Source organism: Neovison vison, chromosome 4 (genome assembly GCF_020171115.1).
Source record: "Neovison vison isolate M4711 chromosome 4, ASM_NN_V1, whole genome shotgun sequence".
In the NCBI taxonomy this organism is placed as follows: Eukaryota; Metazoa; Chordata; class Mammalia; order Carnivora; family Mustelidae; genus Neogale; species Neogale vison.
The window spans coordinates 202,017,467-202,045,179 of record NC_058094.1 but is presented as its reverse complement, the minus strand read 5'-3'; the positions used below and the strand labels follow the sequence as shown (position 1 = coordinate 202,045,179).

Sequence of the window (27,713 nt, the reverse complement as noted above, 5' to 3'; positions counted from 1 at the left end):
ACTTTCTAGCACATACATTTAACCTTAAAATGAAAGTAGAGTATAGCCCAAAGTTTCAAGTAATCTCTTCAGATACTTCTTGTCAAATTCTTGCCCCCACAGTCTGAAAAGTACTGATTGTCATCACTCAAAATTCCTATTGTTACCCTTACTGAGTCCTACCACAAATTTCTAAATCTGCTTCCTACTTAAATATTCAGTTTAATGGAAATTTATATTAGATCAACACCTTCAAGCTTATAATCTGATAAATGTTTCAATGCATTATTTCAGTCTTAGTAATAATGACAAAAATAAACTTTAAAAACTACCAAAAAAAAAAAAAATCTTGAGTAGACCTTTTCACTTCCATCTCCAACCTTAAAAGTTAACTCCCTCCCCTGAGGCCCACAGCCCTTTTTTAAAGAAAAAGCTTTATTTGTTTTGTGAGAGGCACCATGTATTCAAACTTGGTTTTAAAAACCCCCAAAGCCACACTGTCATTAGAAAAACAGCAGAGAAAAAAGCACATTCACTAGCTGAGAAAAATCACATTCAGAAGTCAACATTGGAGCGTTTGGGAAACAAATGTGTGCCTTAGCAAAATTACAAATTGCTAAATATTGTGGGGGCTTTGGGGCTGTGCTCAACTAGCTGAAAGCAGGAACAGTTAGTAAGCAAATGCCCCTGAGGGTACAGCAGAGATGCAGACCAAGGGCACGTAGGGACGGTCCAGCCTGCATGTAGGGTGCTTGTGGCCTGCATGATTACTATTTTTGTTTTTGTTTTTAATTTTAAGTATTTGCCAAAATGTGGATGTCAGCACAATTCACCTGAAAATCCAGATTTCTGTCTTCATTTGAAAACCTGAAGGCTGTGGTCCTACGGGGCCCATTTCCTACAAGGCGGAGGGCAGCCACTGATGGGAGCTGAGTCCAGCTTCCCACATTTTCTCCTGTTCCTGCCATGTGGTCCGGCCCGGGCCCCAAGAGCCTGGCTCTGCCTCCACGAGGCCGACAGTCCAAGGCCTGGTGTGAAAACTGTGAGTCAGTTTGCAAGAGCTGCTCATTCAGCTTTCAAGCTCATCCTTTAGCTTTCAAATGACTTAGAGTTGGTCATTAGGTAAATTGGTCTTGTTAAATGACTGTAGTAGGCAAATCGATATTTGGTCAGTTAGTCTTACAAGGATGTCTGAATACACCCTTTCATCTCCAGTTTGGCCACCATGCTCTCCCACAAGGTTGAGGAAGGTCATTTCAACTCCAGAGACATTCTACTACCCGTTAAAAGTTGGTAAGGACTGAAGTGTGGTCTCTTGGATTAGTTCTTTCTCTCAGGAGCCTGGGAAAATCAGGCCAAACCTGTGGGCATTTTTTTCACTTATGCCTCTTCTCTCCAGTTGGACCGGTAGAGAGAATGAGGGATCATTCCTAGGTGGGCCTGCTCTCATCTCTTTCTCATCCACAGTTTCTTTTGGGACTCTTTTATGACATTCAGCCTGTTTCAGGCCTGTCTCCATACTTCTATGTAGCCTAGGATAGGCTTTTTTCTTTTATAGGCACTGGGGCAAACATTCTTTCTTTCTTTCTTTCTTTTTTAAGATTTTATTTATTTATTTGACAGAGGTCACAAGTAGGCAGAGAGGAAGGCGGGAAAAGCAAGAGGGTGGGGGGAGTTAAGCAGGCTCCCCGCTGAGCAGAGAGCCCGACCCGGGGCTCGATACCAGGACCCTAGGATCATGACCTGAGCTGAAGGCAGAGGCTTAACCCACTGAGCCACCCAGGCACCCCTGGGGCAAACATTCTTTATGTTGGTCTTACTCAATGTGTTTCTTCTACGCTGGAAAGTTGACATTAATATTAGAGTGTAAGAGCAGAGAAGTCAGACCTGGGTTTGGGGAAAAAACCAAACCAAACTGAAACAAAACAAAACAAAAAAACAGACAAAGGCACCCTGGGCCAACTTGGATGGGGGTTTCCTGGGTTTTTCTGGCAGACGGAAAAGGAGACCTTTAGAGGATTCAGCCTAGTTCCTTAGCATATTGCATTAGGATTTGGTGCCAAAGCCACACTAATAATTAAGTCAATAATTAAGTAATACTACTAGTATTAGTAGTGATGATATCAACAGTAAATCTTTCTGGAGCACGTAATTACAGTAATTACGTGCTCCAGAAAGATTTACTGTTGATACAGGTACTATTCCAAGTATTTGTATCGATTCATTTATTCCACAAAATATCCTCCTGGATATGATTATTCTCCTTCTGAAAAGCACAGGAGGTTAAATAACTTGTTCAAGGTCAGCCATCTGGTTAGTGGTGGGAAGAAAATGTGAACACAGGAAGTTTAACTCCAGGGGCCATGTTCATGACCATTATCTCATTAGCCCTTCAAAAACCACAGAGGCAACAGGAGAAATTCAGCTTATGCTACTTTACGTATTTTAACTTGAGCAGAACTTCCAACAACACGATGGGGTAGAAGCAATTATTCCACACACTTTACAAGAGAGGAAACTGAGACAAAGAGGAATTACATAGGTTTGGTATTTTTCCAACTACTCTCTAGTGCATCCATTTTCCTTTGGGACCTCAGAGGCAAAAAGGACTATAACAGATTATCTGAGGCATTCCCAGACCCTCACCCAGCAATAGTGCTCCAAAACCTTATTAGCTATCACTGTTAATTGAAGGAAGTAAAACTTTCATCTTTAGAAGGAGGGAGCACTCCAGCTGCCCATGTACTTCGGAACTATAAATATTAACTTGGCCTCCACCTACTTTTGAAAAAAGATTTCTAAAATTTCTTAGATTTTTTTGGTAGTTAAAATGATTTCTTTCCCTGTCACAAAGAAACCAGAGCAAGACCAACTCCCAGACTGGACTAGCCAAGCCCGTAAATAGAGAGGTCACAGGACATTGTTCTAGGAAAACAGGATGTGGATGTTCTGTTCTCTGACTCAAAATTACAAAAACAACAAAAATCTATACAGGCTTCTGCCCATAAAGTGTGGAACAAAATTGCTGATAACACCACATTACCATGCCTCCTCGATGTTGGCTCAGATATCAACCAAGACCCTGTGGTAGACAGGGTCTGGATTAATTAGTTCAGACATAAAATGGCATTGAGTTAGTTTTTATCCTTCTCTTCTTGTTCTCAGGAACCAACTAACTTCTCAGTGTTAAAAACAAGAGCTATTTTCAAAGGTTTTGTTCTCGTTTTAGTTTTACTCAAGCATCTGCCCTACAGAGTAAGGTCTGTCTTTAGGATATTTCCAGTCTTGGAGTGCCTGGGTGGCTCAGTGTTTTAAGCCTCTGCCTTCGGCTCAGGTCATGATCTCAGGGTCCCGGGATGGAGCCCCACATTTGCTCTCTGCTTAGCAGGGAGCCTGCTTTCCCCTCTGTCTGCCTGCTTCTCTGCCTACTTGTGATCTCTCTCTCTCTGTCAAGTAAATAAATAAAATCTTTAAAAAAAAAAAGAAAAAAAAAAAAAGGATATTTCCAGTCTCTCAGAGGCAGGTTGCCATGTAAAGCAATCATTTCCTGGCTCTCCAGTGACCTCCCTCATTGATAAAGTCTACCGGTTCAGTAACTCAACCCAGAGAAAAACAGAGAGCTCTGAGGTATTATCATTCACATAAATGCCATGTATTTTCAAGGAATGACAACTTCAGTTTTCTGGCACACTATATAAAAATCTCAGAATATTAAGTCTATTCTGCTTTGTTTTTCTTCATAACATTTATCATGATCTGACAGATTATATATGTCTTGTCTTTGTGTTTATTGCCTGCCTGCCCTTCCCAGTAGAATGTGAGCTTCATGAGGGCAGGGCTGTGTCTATTTTTTTCACTACTATATCCTCAGTATCTACAACAGTGGCTGGGATTTCAGAAAAATTTGCTATATAGTTTGAGATCCATAGTGAATGTATAACTGAATGTGAGTGACAGATCAACAATTAAAACTCAATCAAAGCCAGTATATTGTGAAAATTAAAAATAGAGATAATGAAGAAAAATATTAAAGTAGTTTACAAGGAGGACCTAACGATATATTTTGGTTCTTAGTAAGAATAAGAGAGAAGTAAGCCTAAGAAAATAAAGTTAACCATTCTTAGAATTTAAAGAAATTATGAAAAGAAAGTAGATTCCAAGTGCTTTACTTAGTGGAAACTTTTTTCATGAACACATACATCACATTGAAGCAGAAAAGATTTATAAAGTCTGACTTGGAAAATAAACTTGTCCAAGAGCTTCCAAGATACATAGCTATAAAAGCCAAGCCTCATTTACTTATTCACAGTATTATACTGTTATATTCCGTAAGGATACACGTTCAGTGATTTCCTAAAATGGGTGGCTTTTTTTAAAATCAAGAAATACTGAAGATGTTTAAATTTTAAGCAACAGATAATATTCCTTTATAATACAACATGAGAATATTCCATATCATTACTGTTCCATCTGTATACTTTTTCTCTTTACAACTAGACTGTGAGATTTTTACTGAATAACCATATATCATTTCCCTACATCAATTCTTTATCAGAGTTAGTAAATACAGCTACATTCATGAATACATTATCAACTTATTGATGACAAATTTGGTTCTTTGCTTGATAACACCATAAGATTGTCTGGCTATAAATTAGCCATTGCAAATATCTGTTTTATTCCCAAATCATGCAAGTTGCATTAACCAGTTCTCTTAACTATATTCTTACTGTGATGGATCCACAGAACAGTAATCCAGCACCCATAGTAAATTTTATTTAAGACTTTTTTTTTTAAGATTTTTTATTTATTTGACAGAGAGAGATCGCAAGTAGGCAGAGAGGCAAACAGAGAGAGAGAGAGAAGGAAGCAGGCTCCCTGCCGAGCAGAGAGCCCGATGCGGGACTCGATCCCAGAACCCTGAGATCATGACCTGAGCTGAAGGCAGAGGCTTTAACCCACTGAGCCACCCAAGTGCCCTATTTATGACTTTTCTTTAAGGACAAAAACCATTCCCGTTCTTGTATCTAACACTGATTACTATAGACGTTTAGTAGATATTTATTGGATTGACTATTGCAATTTTCAGAATTTAAAAGAAATCATTATATACAGAACTTTAGATATTCAGTGATTATACAACATGGTCGTAAATCTAATTAAGTCTAGTTCCTTACTCCAAGAGTATGGTCATGGGTTTTTGCTTGTGATGCCTCTGGCTCCTTATCCTGAGCCGATGATTAAAAACTTTGTGTTTTGCCACAGAGAAATTCTAAGCCATTCTCCCCTTGGTGTTCCAAATCCACACTAGAAATCAAGCTTTCCTATCCCACTGTCTACCCTCTTTCTGCCCTGTGAGAGGTTGTGAAGATCAATGAGATCATTACTGTGAGGAGTTTTGAGTTCCCGAAATTCTCCTGCTCTACTCATAAGCTCAAGAAACCGATACAATGCAGAAACTTTTGCACAAGTTTAAAAAGACTCCTGCTTTGAAGGAATTTTCCATCAAGAAGAGCTTGAAAGGAAATAGATCAGTTTATTCTTATGAAATAAATTCAAGATATGTTTACTTTAGAAGGCTCCTTGGGTTTTTTAAAATGACATTTTTAAAGATTTTCATGGCACTTCTTTAGCCTGCTGTTGAAGTGTAATCGAACGTATGTTTAAACTTTTACTGCTTTCAGGACTATTATCTGTCTGGGATAAAACTGTTTACAGCACTTTACCAAAGTTCTAAATGTCTGGAATTCCCACCAGCTTGAAGACCTTAAAAGAAATGAACACTGAGGCAATTTTAAAAATCAGACTACACCTCATGCCTAGATATTGGTTTCTAACATCGTTCTCCAATAAAAGGAACCACAGGTCCTTGGAGAAATTGCTGATTCAAGGGGCTGGAGTAGTAAATATACAATATGATCCTAGAGCATCATTGTGCCAGAAAGTAAGGAAGAGCTCAAAAACAAACAAGGAAACAAACAAAAGCAATGATGGAAGTATGTCAAAGGGATGTAAGAGCCAATGGTCAAGACTGGAACAATTTAGCAACAGAATAAGTAATACTGGATTATAACCCAAAATATCAAATAACTATCCATAAGTCCATGCTGATATAAACCAATGATCTGAATAAATAAATAAATGGGGATGAAGAGACAAACCTTGAGAGTAGAAAAATACTGAATAATACATGGAGCTACTGTAAACTCAAGGAGCTGGAGATTGGCTTCCCCATCCTTCTCTGAGTTGAACATAATGCCACCTTTCTGAAGAGGACCGTGTGGAAAGCGAAGTAAAAGAATAACAGTGGAAGACCTGACAAACACTATCTCAGGCAAGTGATCAAGGTTAACACCAAGAGCAGTAAGTCATGGTAAGACTATGTAGCCTTGACATGATGTGATGAGAACTACTGTGGTCTTACTCCTGCAAGCCATAACTCCAGTCTAGTCTTGGGAAAAATATCAGGCAAATCCCAATGGAGGGACATCAAAATACCTGACCAGTTCTCAAAGCTGCCAAGTTCATCAAAAACAAAGAAAGTCTGAGAAACCATCATAGCCAAGAGAAGCCTAAGGGGACCTGATGACTAAATGTAATATGATATCCTGGGTGGGATTTTGGAATGGAAGAAGGACATCCTGTAAAAAACTAAGGAAATCTGAATAGGGTATCGACTTTAGTGTTTAATACATCAGAATGAACAAATTCTCCAGAAGAAATAAGATGCTTGTTTAGTATACAGATGTAACTAGGCATAAAGTCTCACATACTAATTACATATCTCACTATGTATTTTATTTTTTAAAATATTTATTTATTTATTTATATTATTATTTTTATTATTTTTTAATTTTTTTAAAGATTTTATTTATTTATTTGACAGAGATTACAAGTAGTCAGAGAGGCAGGCAGGGAGAGAGGAGGAAGCAGGCTCCCCGATGAGCGGAGAGCCTGATGCGGGGCTCGATCCCAGAACCGTGAGACCGTGACCTGGGCCGAAGGCAGAGGCCTCAACCCACTGAGCCACCCAGGCGCCCTGACTCACTATGTATTTTACACTCTGGATGTTGTACTGCAAACAGCACTACAATGCTGAAAGTGAAAAATAATTACTTTTTATGCAGATGCATTCTCTGCTAATAAAAATTCCAGTGGTATTTAAAATACAGAGGATTAAAACATAGATCAAGTTTGGGGTTTGAGACCCTCCTGTTAATACATGCAATTCCCCAAATGTCTAGGCTTCATTTTCATTTGTTACTGTTTCTAAATTCAAATCCTCTGGTGGTTTTGTTTACGACCATTGCTTTAGCTCCTTTGCCATGGACTCCCAAATTTACATTTCTCTACACTTCTCAGGTTTCAGAGAGTCATTTCCAGCTACATTCTAAACAAAGGCCCCATTGAACAAGTACAAATCAGAACCCATTATCATCTGCCAAAATCTTGTCCCTCCTTCCACTTTTCTTATCATCAAATGTGTAGCCAGTCTCTTCTTCCAGCTAGAAATCACAAGGTCATCTTCAGCTTGTACTTGTCTCTCATTCCCACATCCCGCTGATTTCCAATTCCCATCAATTTTAAGTTAGAAGTTCTTCAATATTTCCTGCCTTTTCCAAATTCTCTTACATTCTCTAAGCCCAAGATCTCACCATCTCTGCAACATCTTTTAGTCTCCCTGCTTCTAATTCTTTTTCCTTCTCTAACCTCTCTATAGCCCTCCATCGTCCAAAAGCAGATCTTATATGGCCAGCACAAGACAGATCGAATTCCGTTGCAAAGCAACCTAGGCCCTTTGTATCTGCCCTAACCTAGTCTTCCAGTCACGTTTCCTCTCAAAGCCGCCCCCCACATCCTCTTCTGCCGCATCAAACCCTTGTTGGTCAGCTCACGCTGCTGAATGTTCTTCCCTCCCAAATCTGCTCGAGAGCTCATTGTTACATACCAAGTATTCTCCTTGCACACTTGCCTAGATCCCCACACTCAGAACTGGCAACTTCCTTTTCTGTAGTGGAACATTGTATTTGCCCTTCATACTGCTTATACTTTATATTACAGTTAAACATGCCCATCCTTACTCCTCAGCAAGGGTCCTTGGATCTGCAACATTGTCATCAGCTGACAGCTTGTCAGAAATGAAAAATTTCATCCCCCAGCTTAGACCTTACCAAATCAGAATTTGTCAATAACAGGTGACCTCTATGTATGTGTCTGTGTGAGAGGCACTCACATCTACCTAGCCCTATATAGTTATTTAAAAGGTCTCACTCCCCTTTAAAATGCTCTCTGTCCCACCAACACCTACTTCAGTGCCCTACCCATAGTTCTTGTTTAATAACCATGTGTTGACTATTACTTGGGTGATTAGTGTCACATGTGAAATATCCTGATGCCTCAATATAATGTCCTATGCCTTATACTTGTTAGGAGATTGGTGCTTTAAACTGAGTTCTTTTATTTCTTAAGTACTTGACATGAGTATTTGACAGACATTTCTTATACCAAATTCCACATTATGGAACAGGAGTTTTCAGTGTATAATTAGCATTGTGACACATCATTTAACCAAATATTATTCCTTCTTCCTGTTTTATTAAAAGTCATTTTGCATGACTTCTTTAAAATGCAATGAATGCAACGTAGTCATGTCTGGTTTAACATTTTATAATAAGGCACTGGGGACTATGAGCAATCTGAAAGGGAGGAGGGAGTCACTGATTTAAAATTTATTCTAAGAATAATTCCACACTAATTCAGCACAGATGAGAACTAAGGCTTAAGAAAATTAATTCACTAACATGAGAAAAAGAACCAACTCCCTCAATGGCTTATTACTTAATGCAACAAGTATTTTAGGATTACATATCCCCTGCTCATAATGCATTATTTTCAATCTCTTTGGAGATTTATTTAACCCAATCATATATTTCTGGAAGATATTTATTTCCATTTTCAAATCAAGCAATAGATAATCTAATGAACTTGTTCAAGGTCATTCCTAAAGGGAGTTGTAATAATAGTACTAACATCTAGGGAATGTTTTGAGGCTTAAATGAGTTATTACTTGTCAAGTGCTTAGAACAGTACCTAGTAGTTGATGAGCTTTATATTAGTATTTGTTTAACGAATAAATAGGTGAGTAGAGGGTATATACAGGCTGATAAATTCCAGATCTAGGTAATGAAGTTTTAAGAAACAAAATATGACATCTTCTAGCTTATTATTTAAGGCTTCTGTACAGAGTGATACAAGTGTAATTTAGGAAACACAGTGAATAATCTTCTCTTCCAACTCTTTACCATCCCTTTGTTTCTTTGACAGGCTTTTTCACCATAGGAGGAAACACACTCATTAGTGGTTTCCATCTAAGGAAAAGGGAGGACCTCATCAGTGTGAAGGCGCCAGTTAAAATTCATGCACATCATCTAGAACAGGGCTCGGCAACGTTCTTTCATTGGTAGTCCAAATGCATTTGTTAGAATAGGTAAGCCTTGAAAGAAATGAAGAAACGGACATTCTCATGAGTGAGTAGCAACAAGCCCTAAGTGTGGGTATTATCCGAGCAGCTAAGCCAGCCTCAACAGCACCCCAAAGTGGGTGCTTTAGGTAAGGAGGCACCTGGGCAATGGGCAAACAGATCTACCGCCTAAGACAAGTTTCATCCACTTCACAATTTTCTGAAAACTGGCCCTGTTCCTAGAAGCCAAGAGGATATTGGAAATGTCTCCTGAGGCTAATAATTCTAGTATTCATGTGATGAAGAATATTTAGGTCAATGTGAAACTATGCCAAGCACTATTAAAGTGCACCATACTTTTAAAGTGACTTGTTCTTATACATCTATTGGGTATAATTTATCCCACAGATTTTAAAAGAATTCTGCAAAATCAGTTTCCTCATCTCATAATGTTAATTTTCCACCTCTCCAGAGAGGCTTGGAACATGAGTTGCTATTTTTCTTTCTAATTATTAACTCCTCAAAATTCATATAGTAAACTCATTTCTTTGATTGTCATTATCTAAAATCATTTTCTTTGTTTCATTGACATTCTTAATTTTAAGATTTACGTATGTATTTTATTATCTTTTGATCCTTTAACTTCTATCAAACTGATTCCCAAGAATAATGTTGCTGGCTTAAAAAGTGTAAGTATTTAAAATTTTATAGATTTTTCCAGATTGCTTTCCAAAAGAAGCTTAGGAAATTTCACATTTCCACAAACAAGGTATGAGAACTTCCACACCCAGAATTCCTACCAGCAATAGGTGACATCACCAATTTTGGGTTTTGCCAGTTCTACAAATGTAAGGTGATATTTTATACTTTAAACCATTTTTCTGTAACCTTTTCTGAATTTCACCATCTTTTCTTCTTTGTTTTGCCATTTGGATTTTCTTTCTATGAACTTTTTTTTTTTTCAGTAACCTTTTGTCCCAATTTGGGGCTTGAATTTACAACCCCAAGATTAAGAGTCACATGTTCTACCAGCAAAGCTGGCCAGGTTCCCCTTTGTAAACTTATTTATATGCTTTATATAAAAAAGTTTTCTGAATAAAAATGAAGTTAAAAAACAGCATTTAGCATAATAAAAATATTTGCAATTAATATGCAAACAAAACTTCCTTTTTAGTAAAAAATTAAAATGATGTGTCATTTTTTTTTTTAAGATTTTATTTATTTTGACAGACAGAAATCACAGGTAGGCAGAGAGACAGAGAGAGAGGAAAGGAAGCAGGCTCCCTGAGGAGCAGAGAGCCCCATGAGGGGCTCAATCCCGGGATCCCGGGATCATGACCTGAGCCAAAGGCAGAGGCTTTAACCCACTGAGCCACCCAGGTGCCCCAATGATGTGTCATTTTTAACCTCATCAGATTAAAATCATGTTAACATCTATCCCCTAAAGATTGTGAACTAGCACTGGTGATGAAAGTCAAACTAGGAGCCATCCTTTTGTAGAGAAATTTGGCATGGAGAACCACCGTTTTATTTTTTTCACCCCTTGGCCAAATAATTGAGTGTTACACTCAGATCTCCAACCTGTAATATAAATGAATATAGTAGCAAAGTTGTATTTATAGCAATTAGTTGAAACAATTCTTAACTATCTATCAAGAAGGACTTAGTAAAAATACTACAGTGTTGGGCGCCTGGGTGGCTCAGTGGGTTAAGCCACTGCCTTCGGCTCAGGTCATGATCTCAGGATCCTGGGATCGAGTCCTGCATCGGGCTCTCTGCTCGGCGGAGAGCCCGCTTCCTTCTCTCTCTGCCTGCCTCTGCCTACTTGTGATCTCTCTCTCTGTCAAATAAATAAATAAATAAAATCTTAAAAAAAAAAAAATACTACAGTGTTCCATATAATAAAATACTAAAAAAGAATGAAACCAAAATTTTTCATGCACTTTCCAGAAACTAGTGTGCTATTGTGCTTGAAGACTCAGGTTTGGAGGGAGACAGTCCCAGGACTGTCAGACAGACTGACAGACAGCTGTGCCAGCTCTGGAAGACATTGCTCCGTTTCTCATTGGTGAAACAGAAATATCTGCCTTACAGACTAGGAGTGAGAATTCAATGAGCTCATGTAGGTAAAGGGCTTATCACAGCACATTTAGTTAATGATCAAAAAAGACAAACTTAAACCTACTGATAGGAAAAACTATTCAAATTTTTATACCTATGTTGATATGGCAAAGCTTTTATCAGAATATCTGAAGATTAACATTTTATCTCTTAAAACATGGGGGATAAGCTATTGTACACAGAGGCAGGAGGCAAAAGGGGACGATGCAAGTATGTGTGCTCACATGTGCGCGTGCAAGTGCATGGTTGGGCTGTGCTTGGAGAGATGCCTGGAAACATGCACAACATTAACTGGGTTATCTCTGGGTGGTGGGATTTGGATTCAATTTTTTACATTCATCTTTGTATTTGCAAACATTTGGTTCAATATTCTACCACAAACATGTAACATCTTTGTAAATGGGACTATTTTCTAAAAATGTAGTTAGGATATGCACATGTGCAGCCAAGTAAAGAAATATTATTCTCTGAGAAAAATGACATTTGTCTTTTTATACACTGTGTATCTTTCCAAGTACTATAAAATGTCAATTAACTGTTACAGAGAAACAAAAATATATGGAAAATTAACCTGGATCTTGATCACTTTAAAATTCAAAATGTTTCTGATATCACATAGAGTACCTTAAAAATACTCAATGTGACAAAGTAATAGGATTTTTTTCCCATAAGACAAGAAATAAAAATTGGTCTCAGCATGCAATAGTTTTGCTGTGTAGCTATGAGTTAGAGATTTCAGGTAGCCACAAAATAAGGTCCTGCTGGTAAACTTTAATATGATATTTCTCTAAAAAATGGATAAATAATGAATAGAGATCCCTGAGCAAACAAACCAGTGGAAACGCAAACACTCATTATTCCTGATATGTTGGCTTTCTGGATGAGTCTTCAGATTACCGTGGAATGTGCCTGCCTTTCTGGCATTCCCAGCATTCTTACTATGATGCAAGTACCCATTTCCAACAGAAACAATCTGTCTTATACTATAGCTGTGAATTTGGATTTCCATGACATACTTCCATAGAACAACCGGTAAAGTTCTCATTCTGAAAACAATCCTACTTACTCAAATGACAGAGTTTTGATACTGGTGATGTTTGGTGAGATGGGAATTTTTTTTTCTTTTTTTTTTTTTTATGTCTAATTGGGAAATGCTTTAACCTTTTCAGGTGGAATTTTGACAGCATGAATGAAGAGCTTCAAAAAGCACCCTCATTCTCCATTTCAGTAATTTTAATTTCAGAAATTTGTGCTAAGAAGAGTTAGAAATGTAAACAAAGATTTATATACAAGAATTATTTACAACAGCAAAATATTGGCAATATCATAAATACTTAACAATGTGGAAAAGATTAAGAAAATTATATTAAGCAAACATTAAATATATCCACATAACATAATATTACATAACCACTGAAAAATGTTCACAAAGATTTTATGGCCTGTGTTACTGATAAACAGTATGCTAAAAAAGCAAGCTAGAAAATTCTGTAATATGTATAAAAAACTTATAAAGAAACATGTCCAAAATTAACTGTCTCTGTTGGTGGCCTTATAGGTAATCTCTTCCATTCTTTATCATACTTTTTATGTATTTTGCAATTAGAATAGATCCTAAAGATGATCTAATTCAAAAGTCTTCACCTTCTGTAAAATAAAAGGCATCTGAAGAAATGAAGTAACTTAGCCACAGCTTCACATTGAGAATCCAACACAAGGCCGCTTTCCTCTTTTCCCTTATACCCTCTTGCTGCTCCTTGGGGGCCTATAATTACCATTTAGTATAAATCATACGTCCATATTTTTACCTTGATCCCATTATCTTCAAGCAAGCCCAACACGTTCAAAGACAGTTTAAATGCAGCTGCTTGTTGCTATCAATTCAAATGGACAATGGGTCTTGACTATAAAGAATTAAGACAACAGGGACCAAGGCTTTGCATGCCCACTTATAATTAATGGGTTTAGCATCTATTTGATTTCAGGAGCGGGCTTCTCTCCAGTGTGGAAGGTTGGCTCAGACGCCTGGAGAGGCAAATGGCAAATTAGTTGGCTACTAACTACTTAAACAGCAAATAGGCAGAATGTCGTGCTTCTGGAAGAAACACAGAGAAACTGTAATAAAGAAGTATCTAGCACAGTAGTCTCAACATATGGTCCAGGACCAGCATGTTAGCATTACCTGGAAATTTGTTATTTTCTAAAACACATTCCCATTGCTACAGGGTCAGATCTACTGGGAGTAGGATTCAGCAGTCTGATTTAACAAGCATTCCAGACAATTCCAGTACATACTAAGTTTGAGAATCATGGTCCCAGTAAACAGTAGGTACTGTGCCGGTGCTTTGCCAAAACTACGCTCTTCAAACAACTATCCAGACAGGGATTCCCTTTACCTTCTGTAAGTACAAAATACAGAGCTCAATATTAGAGAAGCAGGGCCGCTAAGAGTCATCTCTACCCTTTATACCCCTTAATCATTTGTTTGGTCATTCTGATAATGAGGTGGAATGCTAAACAGAATTTCTTAAATTCCAAAAGTTCCCTGTTCTAAATAGACCATTTTGTTGCACAGATGATGAGATTCTCATATGACTTTGATATTTTTCCTTAGAGAAAGAGCTGAAAAGAATAATTAATAATACTATTAAAAGGCAATTATTAGGACACCTGAGTAGCTCAGTGGGTTAAAGCCTCTGCCTTCAGGTCAGGTCATGATCCCAGGGTCCTGGGATGGAGCCCCTCACCTCGGCAGCAGGCTCTCTGCTCAGCATGGGGTCTGCTGCCCCTCCCCCTCTGTCTCCTGCTTCTTTTGTCTACTTGTGTTCTCTCATTCTCTGTCAAATAAATAAAATCCCCTTTTTTTTTTTTTTTAAAGGCTATTATTAACTTCTTGGTGGAATTCCTTCCTTGAAAGCAGAGACATCACCGGCTTGGCCAACTCTGAAACAAGGTTACAGAGAATGTTCACGAAGGACAGTTGGTTTTGTTCAGACACAGCCTAGAGCACATTTCTGTTCACTCTACCACACAGCTATTTCCTATCACGCTAAGTAGTTTTTCCTTAGGTTTCCAAGAAGCAAATGGTGCTTGAATATGCGAAGGAGAGATTCAGTTATTTCTTAGAATATTTGCAGGTTTATTTTTTTTTCAACTGCTTACTCATTTAATAGTGTGCCACTAGGTATATGCAAGACACTGTCTTATGCAGAATAAATACATAAATAAAACATTCCCTGCTTTACAAGAAGTTTATAATATAGAAGGGGAGATGAGATGAACACAACAAAAAATATAAAAATACATAACACAAAACATACTCCAGGCCACAGAGATGTGTGAATCATGAATCATGAGTCTCAGATAACTTATTTAGCACTTCTACTTTGAAGGACATTCATGGGTAAACTTATAAGTTAATTTAGATCTTAAGAAATGGCAGACAGGAAGGAATTCTTGGAGCCAAAAACCTCAGTAGCAGTGCAAATCACAAAACTTTGAAATGTGATCAGGCAAAGTTGAGTAGGCCAACAGCCGGGAGCCTACACATTACTATCACTGAGGAGCCCTGTAAAAAAAATAGTGATCCCAGGTTCATTCTCCTCCTCTAAAATTCTGATATAATTTTCAGAAGTGGGACCTGGGCAGAGACTTTTGTTAAGATTTCTGAATAATTCAGGTGTGAGGTCAAGCCTGAGAATCACGCTACAGCCGGTTGGGAAGAGTCTGACTTCCAATGGTGTAAGAAGCCCCGAATGCCGGGCCTTGCAAGAATACGTCCTCTGATTAGGAGGAAATGAGATGTCACTTAAGACTTCTGCACAGGGAAGTGATGTGCACAGAGCCATGTTTGGGTGATATAAACTAGCAGTCGTGGTGGGGGTGTACTGTAAAAAGCAGAGACCAGCAGCTGGGAGAGTATTTAACTGACACTGTGAGAGCATGAAAGGCACAAAACGTGGAGCCTTGGCCCAGATGCCTAATGTGTGCTGCAGCTGAAGGAGAGGGAGAACCTGAAGATGAGCATTAGCACAGGAGAGCTGAGGGAATGCAGTAGTTGCAAGAGAAACATGGCCAGCAGAAGCACAGACGTTGCTGGTGTGGAAGACAACAAGTGCAGTTTGTTCCATGTTGAGACACTGGGACACACAAATCAAAACATCTATCAGGTACTTAAAACATCAAGACTCTCTAAAAATTCTGCCTGCAGAAAACAAATTAAGATTCAGCATTATACAGAGGTGAAATCTCCAGGGGAGATTTTTTTTTTTTTTTGTAGTGAGATATAATTGCATATAACATTATATTAGATCCAGGTGCAGCAGATAATGATTCAATATATGCACATATTGCAAAATGACAACCACAATAATCATGTTCATCACCACATAGTTACAAATTTATAAGTTCATGTGATGAGAACTTTTACTTTTTACTCTTTTAGCAATTTTCTTTTTTTTTTAAGATTTTATTTATTTATTTGACAGAGAGAGATCACAAGCCGGCAGAGAGGCAGCAGAGAGAGAGGAGGAAGCAGGCTCCCCGCCGAGCAGAGAGCCCGATGCGGGCCTCGATCCCAGGACCCTGAGATCATGACCTGAGCCGAAGGCAGCAGCTTAACCCACTGAGCCACTCAGGTGCCCTCTTTTAGCAATTTTCAAACATAAAGTACAATGTTACTAGCTATAGTCACCATGCTGTACCTGGCATCTCTAGAACTTCTTTCTAACTGGGAGTGGGTACATTGCGGCCACCTTCACCCATTTTGCCTCGCCCCTCCCAACCCCCACCTCTGGCTGCCCCCAGTCTGTTCTCCAGAGGATATCACTGAATCTGTAGAGAAGAAAAACATCTTGAGGGACACTCAAGATAGGGGGGAAAAAGAAGACAGGGAAAAATGTCTTAGAGAGTGCCCATATTTGGAGGAAGTTCATAAAGAAGGGTCAAAAAGGTTGGAGAAGCAGGAGAGGGCAGCAGTAAGGAAGTTAAGGGAGAAAAGAGTTTGTAAAAAAATTCTAGACCTTGTAGGACCCTCTTATTACTAGGACAGGTGTTTATTCCACTGATCACACATTTCACAAGGTTTGGGAATCACTGCTCAGTAAAATCAAGGAAACTGAGAAATTACCTCAGTCAATTCACATGAAAGCTTAATTTCAGTTTCTTAAAGACATTTACATAACTTTTGAAAAACACTGATATTCTAATCATGTTCAAATCTGCTCTCATACCAAAAATAAAGCAATCATAAATATAGTGACTATATTTTATAACAAAAAGGAGTTTCTTGGTAAATTCTGGAAAAAAAAAACAATTTTAAAGAGGGGGGAGTGAGATTATTGAGGGTTAATCAGAGAGCAATTACTAAGCAAAAAAATACTTTTTTTGAGTCTTTGTTTCCCAAACTAAGATGTCTAGACATCTACAAAGAGATGTTGTTAGGAAAAAGCAACTTTAGCTAAAAGGAAGATGAAAAATCATAGAGGATCTCCTGAGGGAAATATTAATGAATATGATTAATTAGTTAATTAATTCTCCAAAGGGCAAGTCAAGTCTCAAAGGGAAGTGATTGGAGAGGTTTACAATATTTATAAAATGGAGAGCAGAAAACAAAAGTGGTAAAAAATGAAGAGGCAGTCTTGAAAACGTGGTCAGATGCTCCCAAACTCCTCCCAAATGGAGGGAAACGTCTAAAGTATTTCAAGCATCTAAATCTGGTAATACACTAGCAGAGTAAACACACTTTATCTGGAGTCAAACTCCAAAACTAAACTCCCTTGCAGTTAAATCCTCACATTCTGTCTTTTGAAAAGTCTCCTATGAAACAGTTTGTTTTTCTTTCCCGGAGTCTTTCCTTAATCTAAATATAATATGAGTATTACTTATTTTTACAAATTAAATCTGTCATTCAAAGCATAGTTTAGTCCATGGCAAAAACCAGACAAAATGTCTAATTTCTGAAAGAAAAAATAGTCTTTAATTCTAAAGAAATATGAAAAGAACAATGACCTGAAATAAATTCTGGTTGACCTTTGAACAATGCAGGGGTGAGGGGATACCAACACTTGCGGAATAGAAAATCTGTATAAAACTTTCAAATTCCCCGAAACTAAACTACTTATAGCCTACTGTTGACCAAAAGCCTTACCAATAACATGAGTAGTCAACTAATACATAATATGTATGTTCCGAGTATTATGCACCGTATTGTTATAATAATGTAAGCTACAGAAAAGAAATATTATTAAGAAAGTCATAAGGAGGGACGCCTGGGTGGCTCAGTTGGTTAAGCAGCTGCCTTCGGCTCAGGTCATGATCCCAGCGTCCTGGGATCCAGTCCCACATCGGGCCCCTTGCTTGGCAGGGAGCCTGCTTCTCCCTCTGCCTTTGCCTGCCATTCTGTCTGCCTGTGCTTGCTCTCTCTCCCTCTCTCTCTCTAATAAATAAATAAAATCTTTAAAAAAAATTATTAAAAAAAAAAAAGAAAGTCATAAGGAAGAGCAAATACATTTACGGGACTGTTCTGTAAGAAATCCGTGCCTAAGTGGACCCACATGGTTCAAATCTGTGTTGTTTAAAGGCCAGCTGTACTTATAAAAATTAATTTGAGATGAAAACATCAGCCAAAGTTCTGAAATTTACCTGTTCTTAGAATCACCTAGCGATTTTAAACTCTAGATCCATAAAACCAGAACATCTGGACCTAGACTAGGAAGCAGGAGTTAAAGCTCTTCAGAGCATGCCCATGGACAGCCAAGTTTGGGAATCATTGTTCTAAAAAAATCAGAGGGAATCCATGTTACCTAGAGTCTGAAATGAAACATTTTAACTGACCACTGAATTTGGCTATTAATTTTGTAACTGAGGCAAAACCAGGTGACATGTAGTTTTTTGTTGTTCACAAAAGCAACCATATGTATCTGCCAAGGTGGGGAGAAAACCTGCAAGACTTCTTCCCTTCACACTAAAGCAAACAATAGCACAATATGTTATTTGTAATATGATTAAATAGAATCCATAGTATTGGAAAAAAAAAAAAAAAAGATTAATGCCGGACCTTTAAAAAAAATAAAAGTAGCAGAAGGGGCATTTAAAGCAACAGTTCAGAGAAAGTATCTTCAAAGCTATATTAAACGTTTCCCAGCTTTGGAAAATTTAAATACCCAATCTGGTTTCTATGAAACTTAAAAAGATCAAACGATTAGAAGGAAGCTAGGCTTGAATGAGAAATAATGGGGATTTCAGTAAACATCTGGTTACCATTTTCAATGGTAAGAACCAACCCACTTAAGGAAGCAGTTTAGTTTCTTTGGAGTAAAAATGAGACACTGGCTTTTTGTTCTCTTTGCACAGTGGAGGGTAAAAGAAACATCAGAATGGGGAGGTCACTTGAAGCTCAACTTTTATAAATAAGAAAGCTTTTTTCAAAAACTAAAGTAAATTGAACTCCGGTCTCTGTAGTATAAACAACTCAACTGAGTTAAGGTTAAATAAACATTCCTTGAGCTCTAGTATGCCAATTAAAGAACAAATTCTGTTTGGTCATAAATACATCAGTAATTCTATAAGCACGGAGGAAAATAACAATAAACCAGAGCACACAATTATTGCCTGTCATACTACAATAAAATAAAATGGTGCAGACCAGTTAGTTTCTTTGATTCAATTTCCTTTTTTTTCCCCTCCCCAGTGTGATTAACTAAAGGCACAGAAGCACTTCTGGTATCACCGAAAACCTATTCCTTGCATAATAAAAAGCGTATGACAAAGGCATTTAGGTGAAATACTGAGGAGGCAAAACACACTGTGCCTTTTAAATGTGACCTTTACTCTTTAGTCTTCCTGTTAAATAGTCCTACAGTGGATTAAACTCAGGGGAGCAGCAGGGTGCTGGTGTGAACCTGCAGACAGGAAGGAAAGAGAAGAGGAGTTCTTTAGGCTCTTGAGTTTTAAAAGATCAGCGGAAGCATCTGCTGCCAACATGTACCACTAGCCAAAGGGGAATCCCCCTGGATTTTGCTTCCAGACCCATGTTTCTCTGCTTCTTTGCTCACCACTCCTCTCTTCTGCCGTTGGACGTGAGATTTAAAAAGACTAAAGAAAAGGAATCCTTAGAATGATGAAGTTTAAAACCTTGTCTTACTTTCTCTCGTCTGTGTGTATAAATGTTAGAGTGCTGACCTGAAAAGGACTTGGGTGATGATTTTACTTATTCTCCTAAGTAATAAAGCACGTGTTCGGGGCCACCCCTGCCTTGATGCTGGCCCACAACACCTCAGATGTTCTGAGACAGGCAGTTCCAGAGCTGGGCAACTTGGACTGATAAAATGTCCATCCTTCAATTGATCCTGGTTACGTCTTCCAGAGTTACGACAAATAAATCTTGTCCCCAAGTGTCCCGTTAAACAGTGGGGATACAAAAATATTGGTCCAACTACTTCCAGGGCCTCCCAGAAACATTTTTTGCAATTGGAACCATTTATTTTCTTGTGCCTGCTGCAGATCTGGTTTCGGCTGCAACTGCAGAAATATGTCCTCCTCAAGTGTACATAAGTAATTCTCACCCAATGATAAAATGTATGGTCTCCTGGACCATATATTACTTAGACCTCTATCCTGGGAGCAAGTTAAAGACTTTTGGAAAATATTTATTCTCTCGTAGGCCCCCCTACTCCATTCTATGAACTAAAACAATGATTTACTAAATAGGACCTGGATGATTTGAAAGACAATAATTTGATGCTGATTCTATCTTTTTCTGTAGAGAAGGTGTATGTTATAAAATCCCTGGGTTATACGATATATTTTTCCAAAGCGAGGGATCGGAAGAACATAAACATGAATATTTTACACTATGCTAAGCAGAGAAGTAGAGTGCGCTGTGTCTCGTTGTTTTATGGAATATGAAATCCTCAGTGACTCAGGCATCACCGCTAAGCAGGTAACTCACAAATTCTCATCTCCTGCCCTGGTCTGTCTGTTTTCTTCAATTTTTGTCAGATGAAGAGTTGACAGCATCTGAGACCAAATATGCTTAGAACTAAACTCATCTACCTGCCTCTGAAACCAACAGATAGTAACACTTGCAAATGTGACGGAGGAATCTTAAGAGCAAAAGAAGAGAAGAACTCTGAGAAATGAACACGTGCACTTACAGCCTCAACAGGTAGTATGAGTCCTAAATACTACAGTAGCCGTGGTTGCATTACTTTCCTGTAAGAGCAGATCTGAGCATGCGTAGAGTATCAGTGCACCTTTAAAGTTATTTAAAAATAAAAGGCTTATCAGTGAATTTTTAATGTGAATTCTGAGGTAGTTCACTATTTAAGGGGCTCAAATATTGGTACACTATGTTATCTTCATTTATTCATGCATTGAGTTGTATTCAACAATTATTCCTGGTGTGCCAGTAGGTTGAGGGTGATAAGGTTTTAAGTGATAAGCAGAACAGACAGGGTCCCTGACCTCAAGGAACTTAGAGATTTTTTTTTTTTTTAATTTTTTCCCCTTAATGACAGGCCTTTCCCAAGGGAATGGTCCAGGAAACTATGTGTTGGAATTTCAGGAGGGTTTACAACCCAGACCTTTCAATGGGAGAATATAGGTTGATAAAGAGGGCCCTATCGAGCTCATTTATCACAAAATACCCAGCAGCAGCATCCCTATGTTCTTCATATAGAACCCATTTTAAATGTGCTCCCCCGGAAAGGAATCTCCATAATCTCCTTTCTGTAATTAGTTCTTGACAGAAGTAACAATATCATCTCTGATTCCTTGAGTGACCGTAGTGTGGCATTCATAGAACAATCCAAAACAATCCCCAAAGAGAAAATTAGGGCTTTGGGAGGTTAAGTAACTTGTCCAAGGTTATATAACCATTAAAGGTAACACTAGAACTCAGCCCACGTTTGATCTTACTCCCAAGGGGCTGCTTCTTTAATTACCACAGTCTACTACCTCCCTAAGAAAGCAATTACTGTGTTTAAGCTCTTCTTACTTATGGGTGATTTAAATCTCAACTTCCTTATAGGTTCTTCTTGAATACAAATAAACTAAAGAAAAAAACAAACAAACAAACAAAACCCTGAAATATGCTTTCCATCACAAAAGTCAAGATTGGGCTATAGTAGTGGCTTCTTTTCCATACAAATCCCAGAAACAGCTTTTGGCAAGTAGCCATTAGAAATAAATCTTCAAAATTAGACTAAATTTCAAATGGTACATGAATGTGTTGGACATTTTTGAGAGTGCAAGTGAATGTAAATAAAAATATAGGAGGATAGAAAACTATTAAATTATAAACAGGGAAGGAAATAGGTTTTTTCTTCTCTAATATATTTTCCACAACATTAAGTACTGATCTGTATCTCTTGCTCTATTAATGATACTTTTAATAGTGCTTCCCAAGAACACAGTTGGATAAATTACAGTGTCTTCATGGCGGAGGGGGGATGGTGAAGCAACATTATTTAAAATAGCATTCTCTAGAACACAATATATCAAGTTTAATATCAATACAAATATCGATATACCCTCTTACCATATTAACTCTAGCCCTTCCTAGAAATGTCTTCGCCATACCATGCTATGATGTTATATTCTCAGCTCCTGTTGGAAGATGGCTCTATGAACTAAGATATGACATCCACTTCATTTGCAATACAAATGTTCTGGCTCTTGACCCATTACATAACTTAGAGTAGTTTACTTAATAATTCCTTCAAGAAATTTGTTTTAAAAATACTACTTGGGCATGTGGGTGGTTAGGGGAAGGAACGTCCTGTTCCCTTCTTTCTGAGGGTAAAATTTTCATTCTTTTCCTTGTTGTTCTCGGTATTTGTAGGCTCAAGCCAAAATTAGGCTTCAATTACGGTAACTAAGAGGACTATCCAGCCTGAGCCCTGGCTTTGTATTTCCATTTTAGTAACGTTATTATTATATGTTTTATTGTAAACCATCAAATCCTTTTTGAATGAGGTTTGGTGTAAGTTATAAAACTAAACTATCTCAGTCCTAGAGTTTAACCATCAGTCTGGGTTGGGATCCGATGACATAGAATTAGTCTAGCTACATGGGTCAGCAAACTTTCTCTGTTAAGGGCTCAATAAATGTTTTAGGCTTAAGAGCCCCACCATCTCTATCTTCTCAGCTCTGCTATGGCAAAACAAAGCAGCCAAAGACAGTATGAAAGCAAATGTGTAGCTGCATTGCAATAAAACTTTGTTGGCAGAAAGAGGCCAGATTTGGTCAACAGGCCATCATTTGCAACCCCTGGCAAGAAAATTGATATGGTCTTCCAATTTCAGTGTATCTTTTAAAAAAACATTGCATGTAAAACCCCCACATTACAAAAACAAGAGCAATTTGAAACCATTGGAGTGCTCAATTCTGTAGTGGGTTGGCATTTGTTTTTCCCAGAGACTATATAATATATCATTTAATTTAGAAGTGCAAGGTGTATTCAGAAGTGAACAGAAAACTGATAAATATGTACTCTCTTTGAGCATGCAGAAATAATTATGATCCAACGATACAACCTAGTGAGACAGGGTCTCCTGACCACATACTACTTGGATGTTACCATGGGAATAGGATAAGAACTTTCAGAAAACATCTACTTTCGTTTAGGCTACTATACTATTCCATGTACTAAAGCACTGATTTACTAAATGGTACCTAGATACTGGGAAAAGCTATAATTGGTGGGTGCTACTATCTTTTCCTTTAGAGAATTATATGTTCTCATAAATGCAGGGACATAAGATATATTTTTCCAAAGCAAGAGATTGAAGGATCATAAAGTATATGTTTTACATGCTGCTGAGTTTTGTAGGCCTACATGGGTAAAGACAATAAATACTGACAGAATTAAAACTTAAGCAATACAATGGCTTTATAGCAAGCAGACCTTTGCATTATTTTATTCCCAGAATTAAGTCTAAAGATGGTTATTTCTTGAACCAATAGTATGTCCCTTAGGATAGTGTGCCTCAAAGGGCCATATATCAGAATCATATGTGTCTGTTCTTAACATATATATTTCCGGGCCCCATTCCCAGACTACTGATCAAAAAATAGTGGCTGAGCTTTACGTTGTCTCCTCCCAGAACTCTGATGGGGTAGACAAAGTGATTAAATTCTCACAACATACTACCATGAAATAATGACATTACTGCCTTTAACAGATTAAGAGAACTAGAGCTCAAAGAACCTAACTTGCTTAAAGTTGTATATCCACAGCCCTACTGTCTTTCTGGATAGAGCCACAGACTTCTGTTAATCACTAGAATGGCATTAACCAGGGTAAAAAAAAACCACAATGCCCACATTCTAACTTAGAACCGAGACTGCTTACTTTTCCTCTCAAAGAATGTTTACTAAATAAGTACTAGGAAAGCTGAATAAATTATAAAGCCCAAATGTTACTCTACAAGAACAGATTATACTTTATAGTGGAATGTTGCCTGGCTATGACCTATTTATTTTTTTCTAATTTTTATTCATTTCTGGCCTTAAAGGTTTAAAAAAGAAAAAAAAAAAATAGCTCCAAGCTGGAAAGAGGCCACCTGTATTTCAAACGATGGCACAGAAAGAGGTCAGCAGAGCTGATTGTGGTCAGATCAGAAGAGGAAAGAAAAGCAGGTAAAATGGATAGGTAAAATAGGGAGATTTTATTTTATATTTATTTTCCTACAACCAAGCAGGTATTTTATAAATGTGTCAAATCTGCACCTGGCCACTTAGTAACATTTGTGGTAGTACCTGTTTTACTTTTGATATAGTAATTTCAAATTTCAGTTTAGCAAAGAGAAGAAGCTGCAATGGTAAAGTTAAAGATAGGAGGGGTAGGTCTCCACATCATTCTGAACTGCTTCCACTTCCCCCAAGATGCTCAACATGGAGAAATTAAGTTCAAATGTGCAAATACAGCATCATACTTTCTGCTGCCATATGTCTGGTAAAATAAGCATGGGCTGAATATGGGAAACTAAAGAAAAATGAATTTGACAAGAACCAAATCTTTAGAAAATATTTTTATAGTGAGTGCCTCAGTGCAAACATAATTTAGAGATTAAATCTGTGACCATGGAAAATAAGTTGCCATAAAAAAGTGATTTTTTTTTTTTCTATATGTTAGAAAATCAGGGAGAAGTTAGATTACGGTCACAGAAATTTTTTTTTTATTTCTGTTACTAGAGAGTTGCCTTCACAGTGAAAACTACAGAATCAGATGGAAAAACCAAAAGTCAATTTTGCATATTCGTGACATTGTTACTCTTTCTGGAGGCCTTATCCAGTAATAATATCTTATTATACTGAGTTGAAGAAACCAAGAAAGAATTAGGAAGTGGTTGTTTTACAGGCTGAGGGAATACTGGGTACGTGAGCCAAATCAGCATTCACAATGTCAAAGTCTGGTGAGACCATCTCCTTATCTTATGCTGCGCCCAGAACCTCCTTTGCCTGCCAGAGTTTATTGCCTTCAGGCTGTCTTTGCACTTTTCTGGATATTTGGAAGCTGCAATGCAAAGTCATCCTCCTTTTTCTTGTAAAACTGACCCAAGGACACTAAGGGAGAGAGCAGCTGTATTCCTTCTGAATTGCAACTGGACAGAATTGAAAATTGAAGTTGAAATGCATACAGAATCCACATCGTGCCCCCACACGGTCAGGGGCAGCATCAGAGAGGCAGAGGGACTTGCAGACACAAGCGGGGTGTCATCACGGCTGTGTTGGGCATGACTCACATGACTGTGCACGGCTCACGGGGGATGGGGACGGTGGTCCTAGAAACATGTACTTCAGGGATGGGCTAAGATGTTTTATGGGATGAAAGGGAGTCGAAACATTTTATATCCTTCCTTAACCTGGATAAATGGTTTCCTGACAACATCATTTATGGATGTTCCAGAACTCTCCATGGGTCCATCCTTAATAGAACCAATCGCAAGGAAGTTCCTAAAATTCATCTTCAGCCCTCTTAGATATTCCAGAGCTTTCACCTTCCCTTTCGTTTTTCTCATTTGCTTCCAGAGAAGCCCAGCACCCTACATTTCCATAAGACTCTGAGGGGACAGGGCCCTAGGACCCAGCAAATGGCACTGCTGAAGACCTGTCTTCATGGCCCATACTCTGCATGTTTTTAGAACCTTTCTTTTCATCGAAGTGTGTTTTGAGGCCCTGTCCTCCAAAAAGCTTTGTTAGCTAAGGAGCTTATAACTGTATAGCCAGTGTGGGAAAAGGTGAACGCGGTGAAGGGGAATTGAGGCTAACCATTCCGCTCCCCTCGTTCATTCAGCAGCATAAGCTGGCCGTTGAAAGAGCAAGGTTGAGTGTATCTGTCACATGGTGAGTTGCTCAGGAAATGTTAGCTGTTATTGTGACTGCCCTTTTTGACCCTCATCATCTCCTCAAACTTTCTTTTCAAATACCTTGTTTAAAAACTTGTCTTTTATTTCTCACTTCAAATGATAGAAATAAAAGTACTTGACTAGTAATAGGGTGTGTGATAAATACCCATACTTCTTTCGCATTTTAGAGCCAATCTGTGAATTACATTTAAGCTGGCTTCTCGAAACAATTTCCAGCACATTCTACTTGCAGTCAGATGAAGTGGCAATTTTCTTAAAATATGGAGCAGTTTGGTGCTGGGCAGAACATGTATTCAGGCTCATAAACATAAACATTTTTTATGTAGCATTTAAATATGAACCATGCAACTCCAAAATGCTACAAAAATATAAACAAAATAATTTCAGGAATAAAGAAATATAGCTAAAGAAAAATTGAGAGGAAGTAAAAAAAGGAGCCAAGTTCTCTTTGATGTAAGTAAGTTGATCATGGGTAAAAATTTGTTTTTATAAATTTCTTTTTTTTTTTTTTTAAAGATTGTATTTGTTTATTTGACAGAGAGATAGAGAGAGAGAGCACAAGTAGGAAGAGCGGCAGGAAGAGGCCGAGGGAGAAGCAGGCTCTCCTCTTAGCAGGAAGGGATCATGGCCCGAGTGGAAGGCAGACGCTTAACCGACCGAGCCACCCAGACACCCCTAAAAATTTCTTTCGGAAAAGAATGTAACACACTCTAGAAAGTGTTTCACGTTATATATCCAGCAACTTGGGTATTTACTTCTTATTCTGACCTTTTTCTAGCAGCCCCAGCCCAAGGCCAGCACCGAGCCTTTCTTCAGTGATGACAACCGTATAGCGATGCTGAGTGAGAATGTGCTGGTGGAGCTGAAGCTCCATTTTGCTGAAGGAAGGAGGCCTGTAGAGTATGGCCCTTCTGTCGTGGCTGCCAAAGGGTGCCTCTATTGATCTCTCCATCTAAAAAAAACAAAAAACAAAAAACAAAAACAAGAAAGAAAGGAGGCATAAAAATTCAAGAGGAAGAAGTAACACATTGCCCTTGAAGGACACCATTAATGCAAATCAAAGGCCATTCAGAAAGTTATCCTGTCAGTTTGTCTCAGGAAATGAAAGACAGACTCTCTGAAAGGCCGGCAAGGACAAAGGCGACCTCATATGCCAGAACTGAAGGTGAACTGAATTTTTCTATTACAGAGAGATGAAAATGTTAGGCCATTAAACTATAGGGGTCCTCGAGGAATACTATTACATAGAAATACAGAGCTCAACTCTAGCTGAAAATTTAAATTAATAGCAATGCCTTTCATCTGCATTGTGCTTGCATAAAGTACTTCCAGTGGCATTATCTTCTAACGGTGCTTTTTCGGTAAACACAGGAGAGGAAACAGACTCAGAAAGGATGGACTTTGTGCTGGCAGGACACGTTCAGAAACAAGCTCAGAGCTCTTTGGAGAAGGACAACGCTGCTTCCTCTCTCAATCAGGATGCAGCAAAATTGGAACACAGCTCGGGGTGGCAGGGTGGATCCCTGCTCGCGAAGAGGAACATCAAATTTCAGGTTCTTCCTTCCATGGTTTATTGATCCTCCAAATAAATATTCCTTTTTCTCACAAGGATGTTCAAAATTCCACCAACAAAAGGGAATTTTCCAACTGACAAGTAGAAAGAATGCTGATATCTGAGTTCATTATAAGGTAAAATAGCAGACATTGGGTATTTTCCTGAAAATTTGAGATTAAATCTTGATAAAGTAGATATTTTTGTTGTTGTTACCAGAAGGAGCAAT

The 27,713-nt window shown here is 38.2% G+C and overlaps 1 protein-coding gene across 1 annotated transcript in view; it reads right to left on the bottom strand.

Moving 5' to 3' along the window:
- Nucleotides 1-27,713, bottom strand: part of CPED1 (cadherin like and PC-esterase domain containing 1) — a 262,691-nt gene that overhangs the window by 206,602 nt on the left and 28,376 nt on the right. Inside the window, exon 2 of the mRNA XM_044246452.1 lies at nt 26,701-26,884. Within this exon, the coding sequence (XP_044102387.1) occupies nt 26,701-26,884 (184 nt within the window). The remainder of the gene's footprint in view (nt 1-26,700; nt 26,885-27,713) is intronic.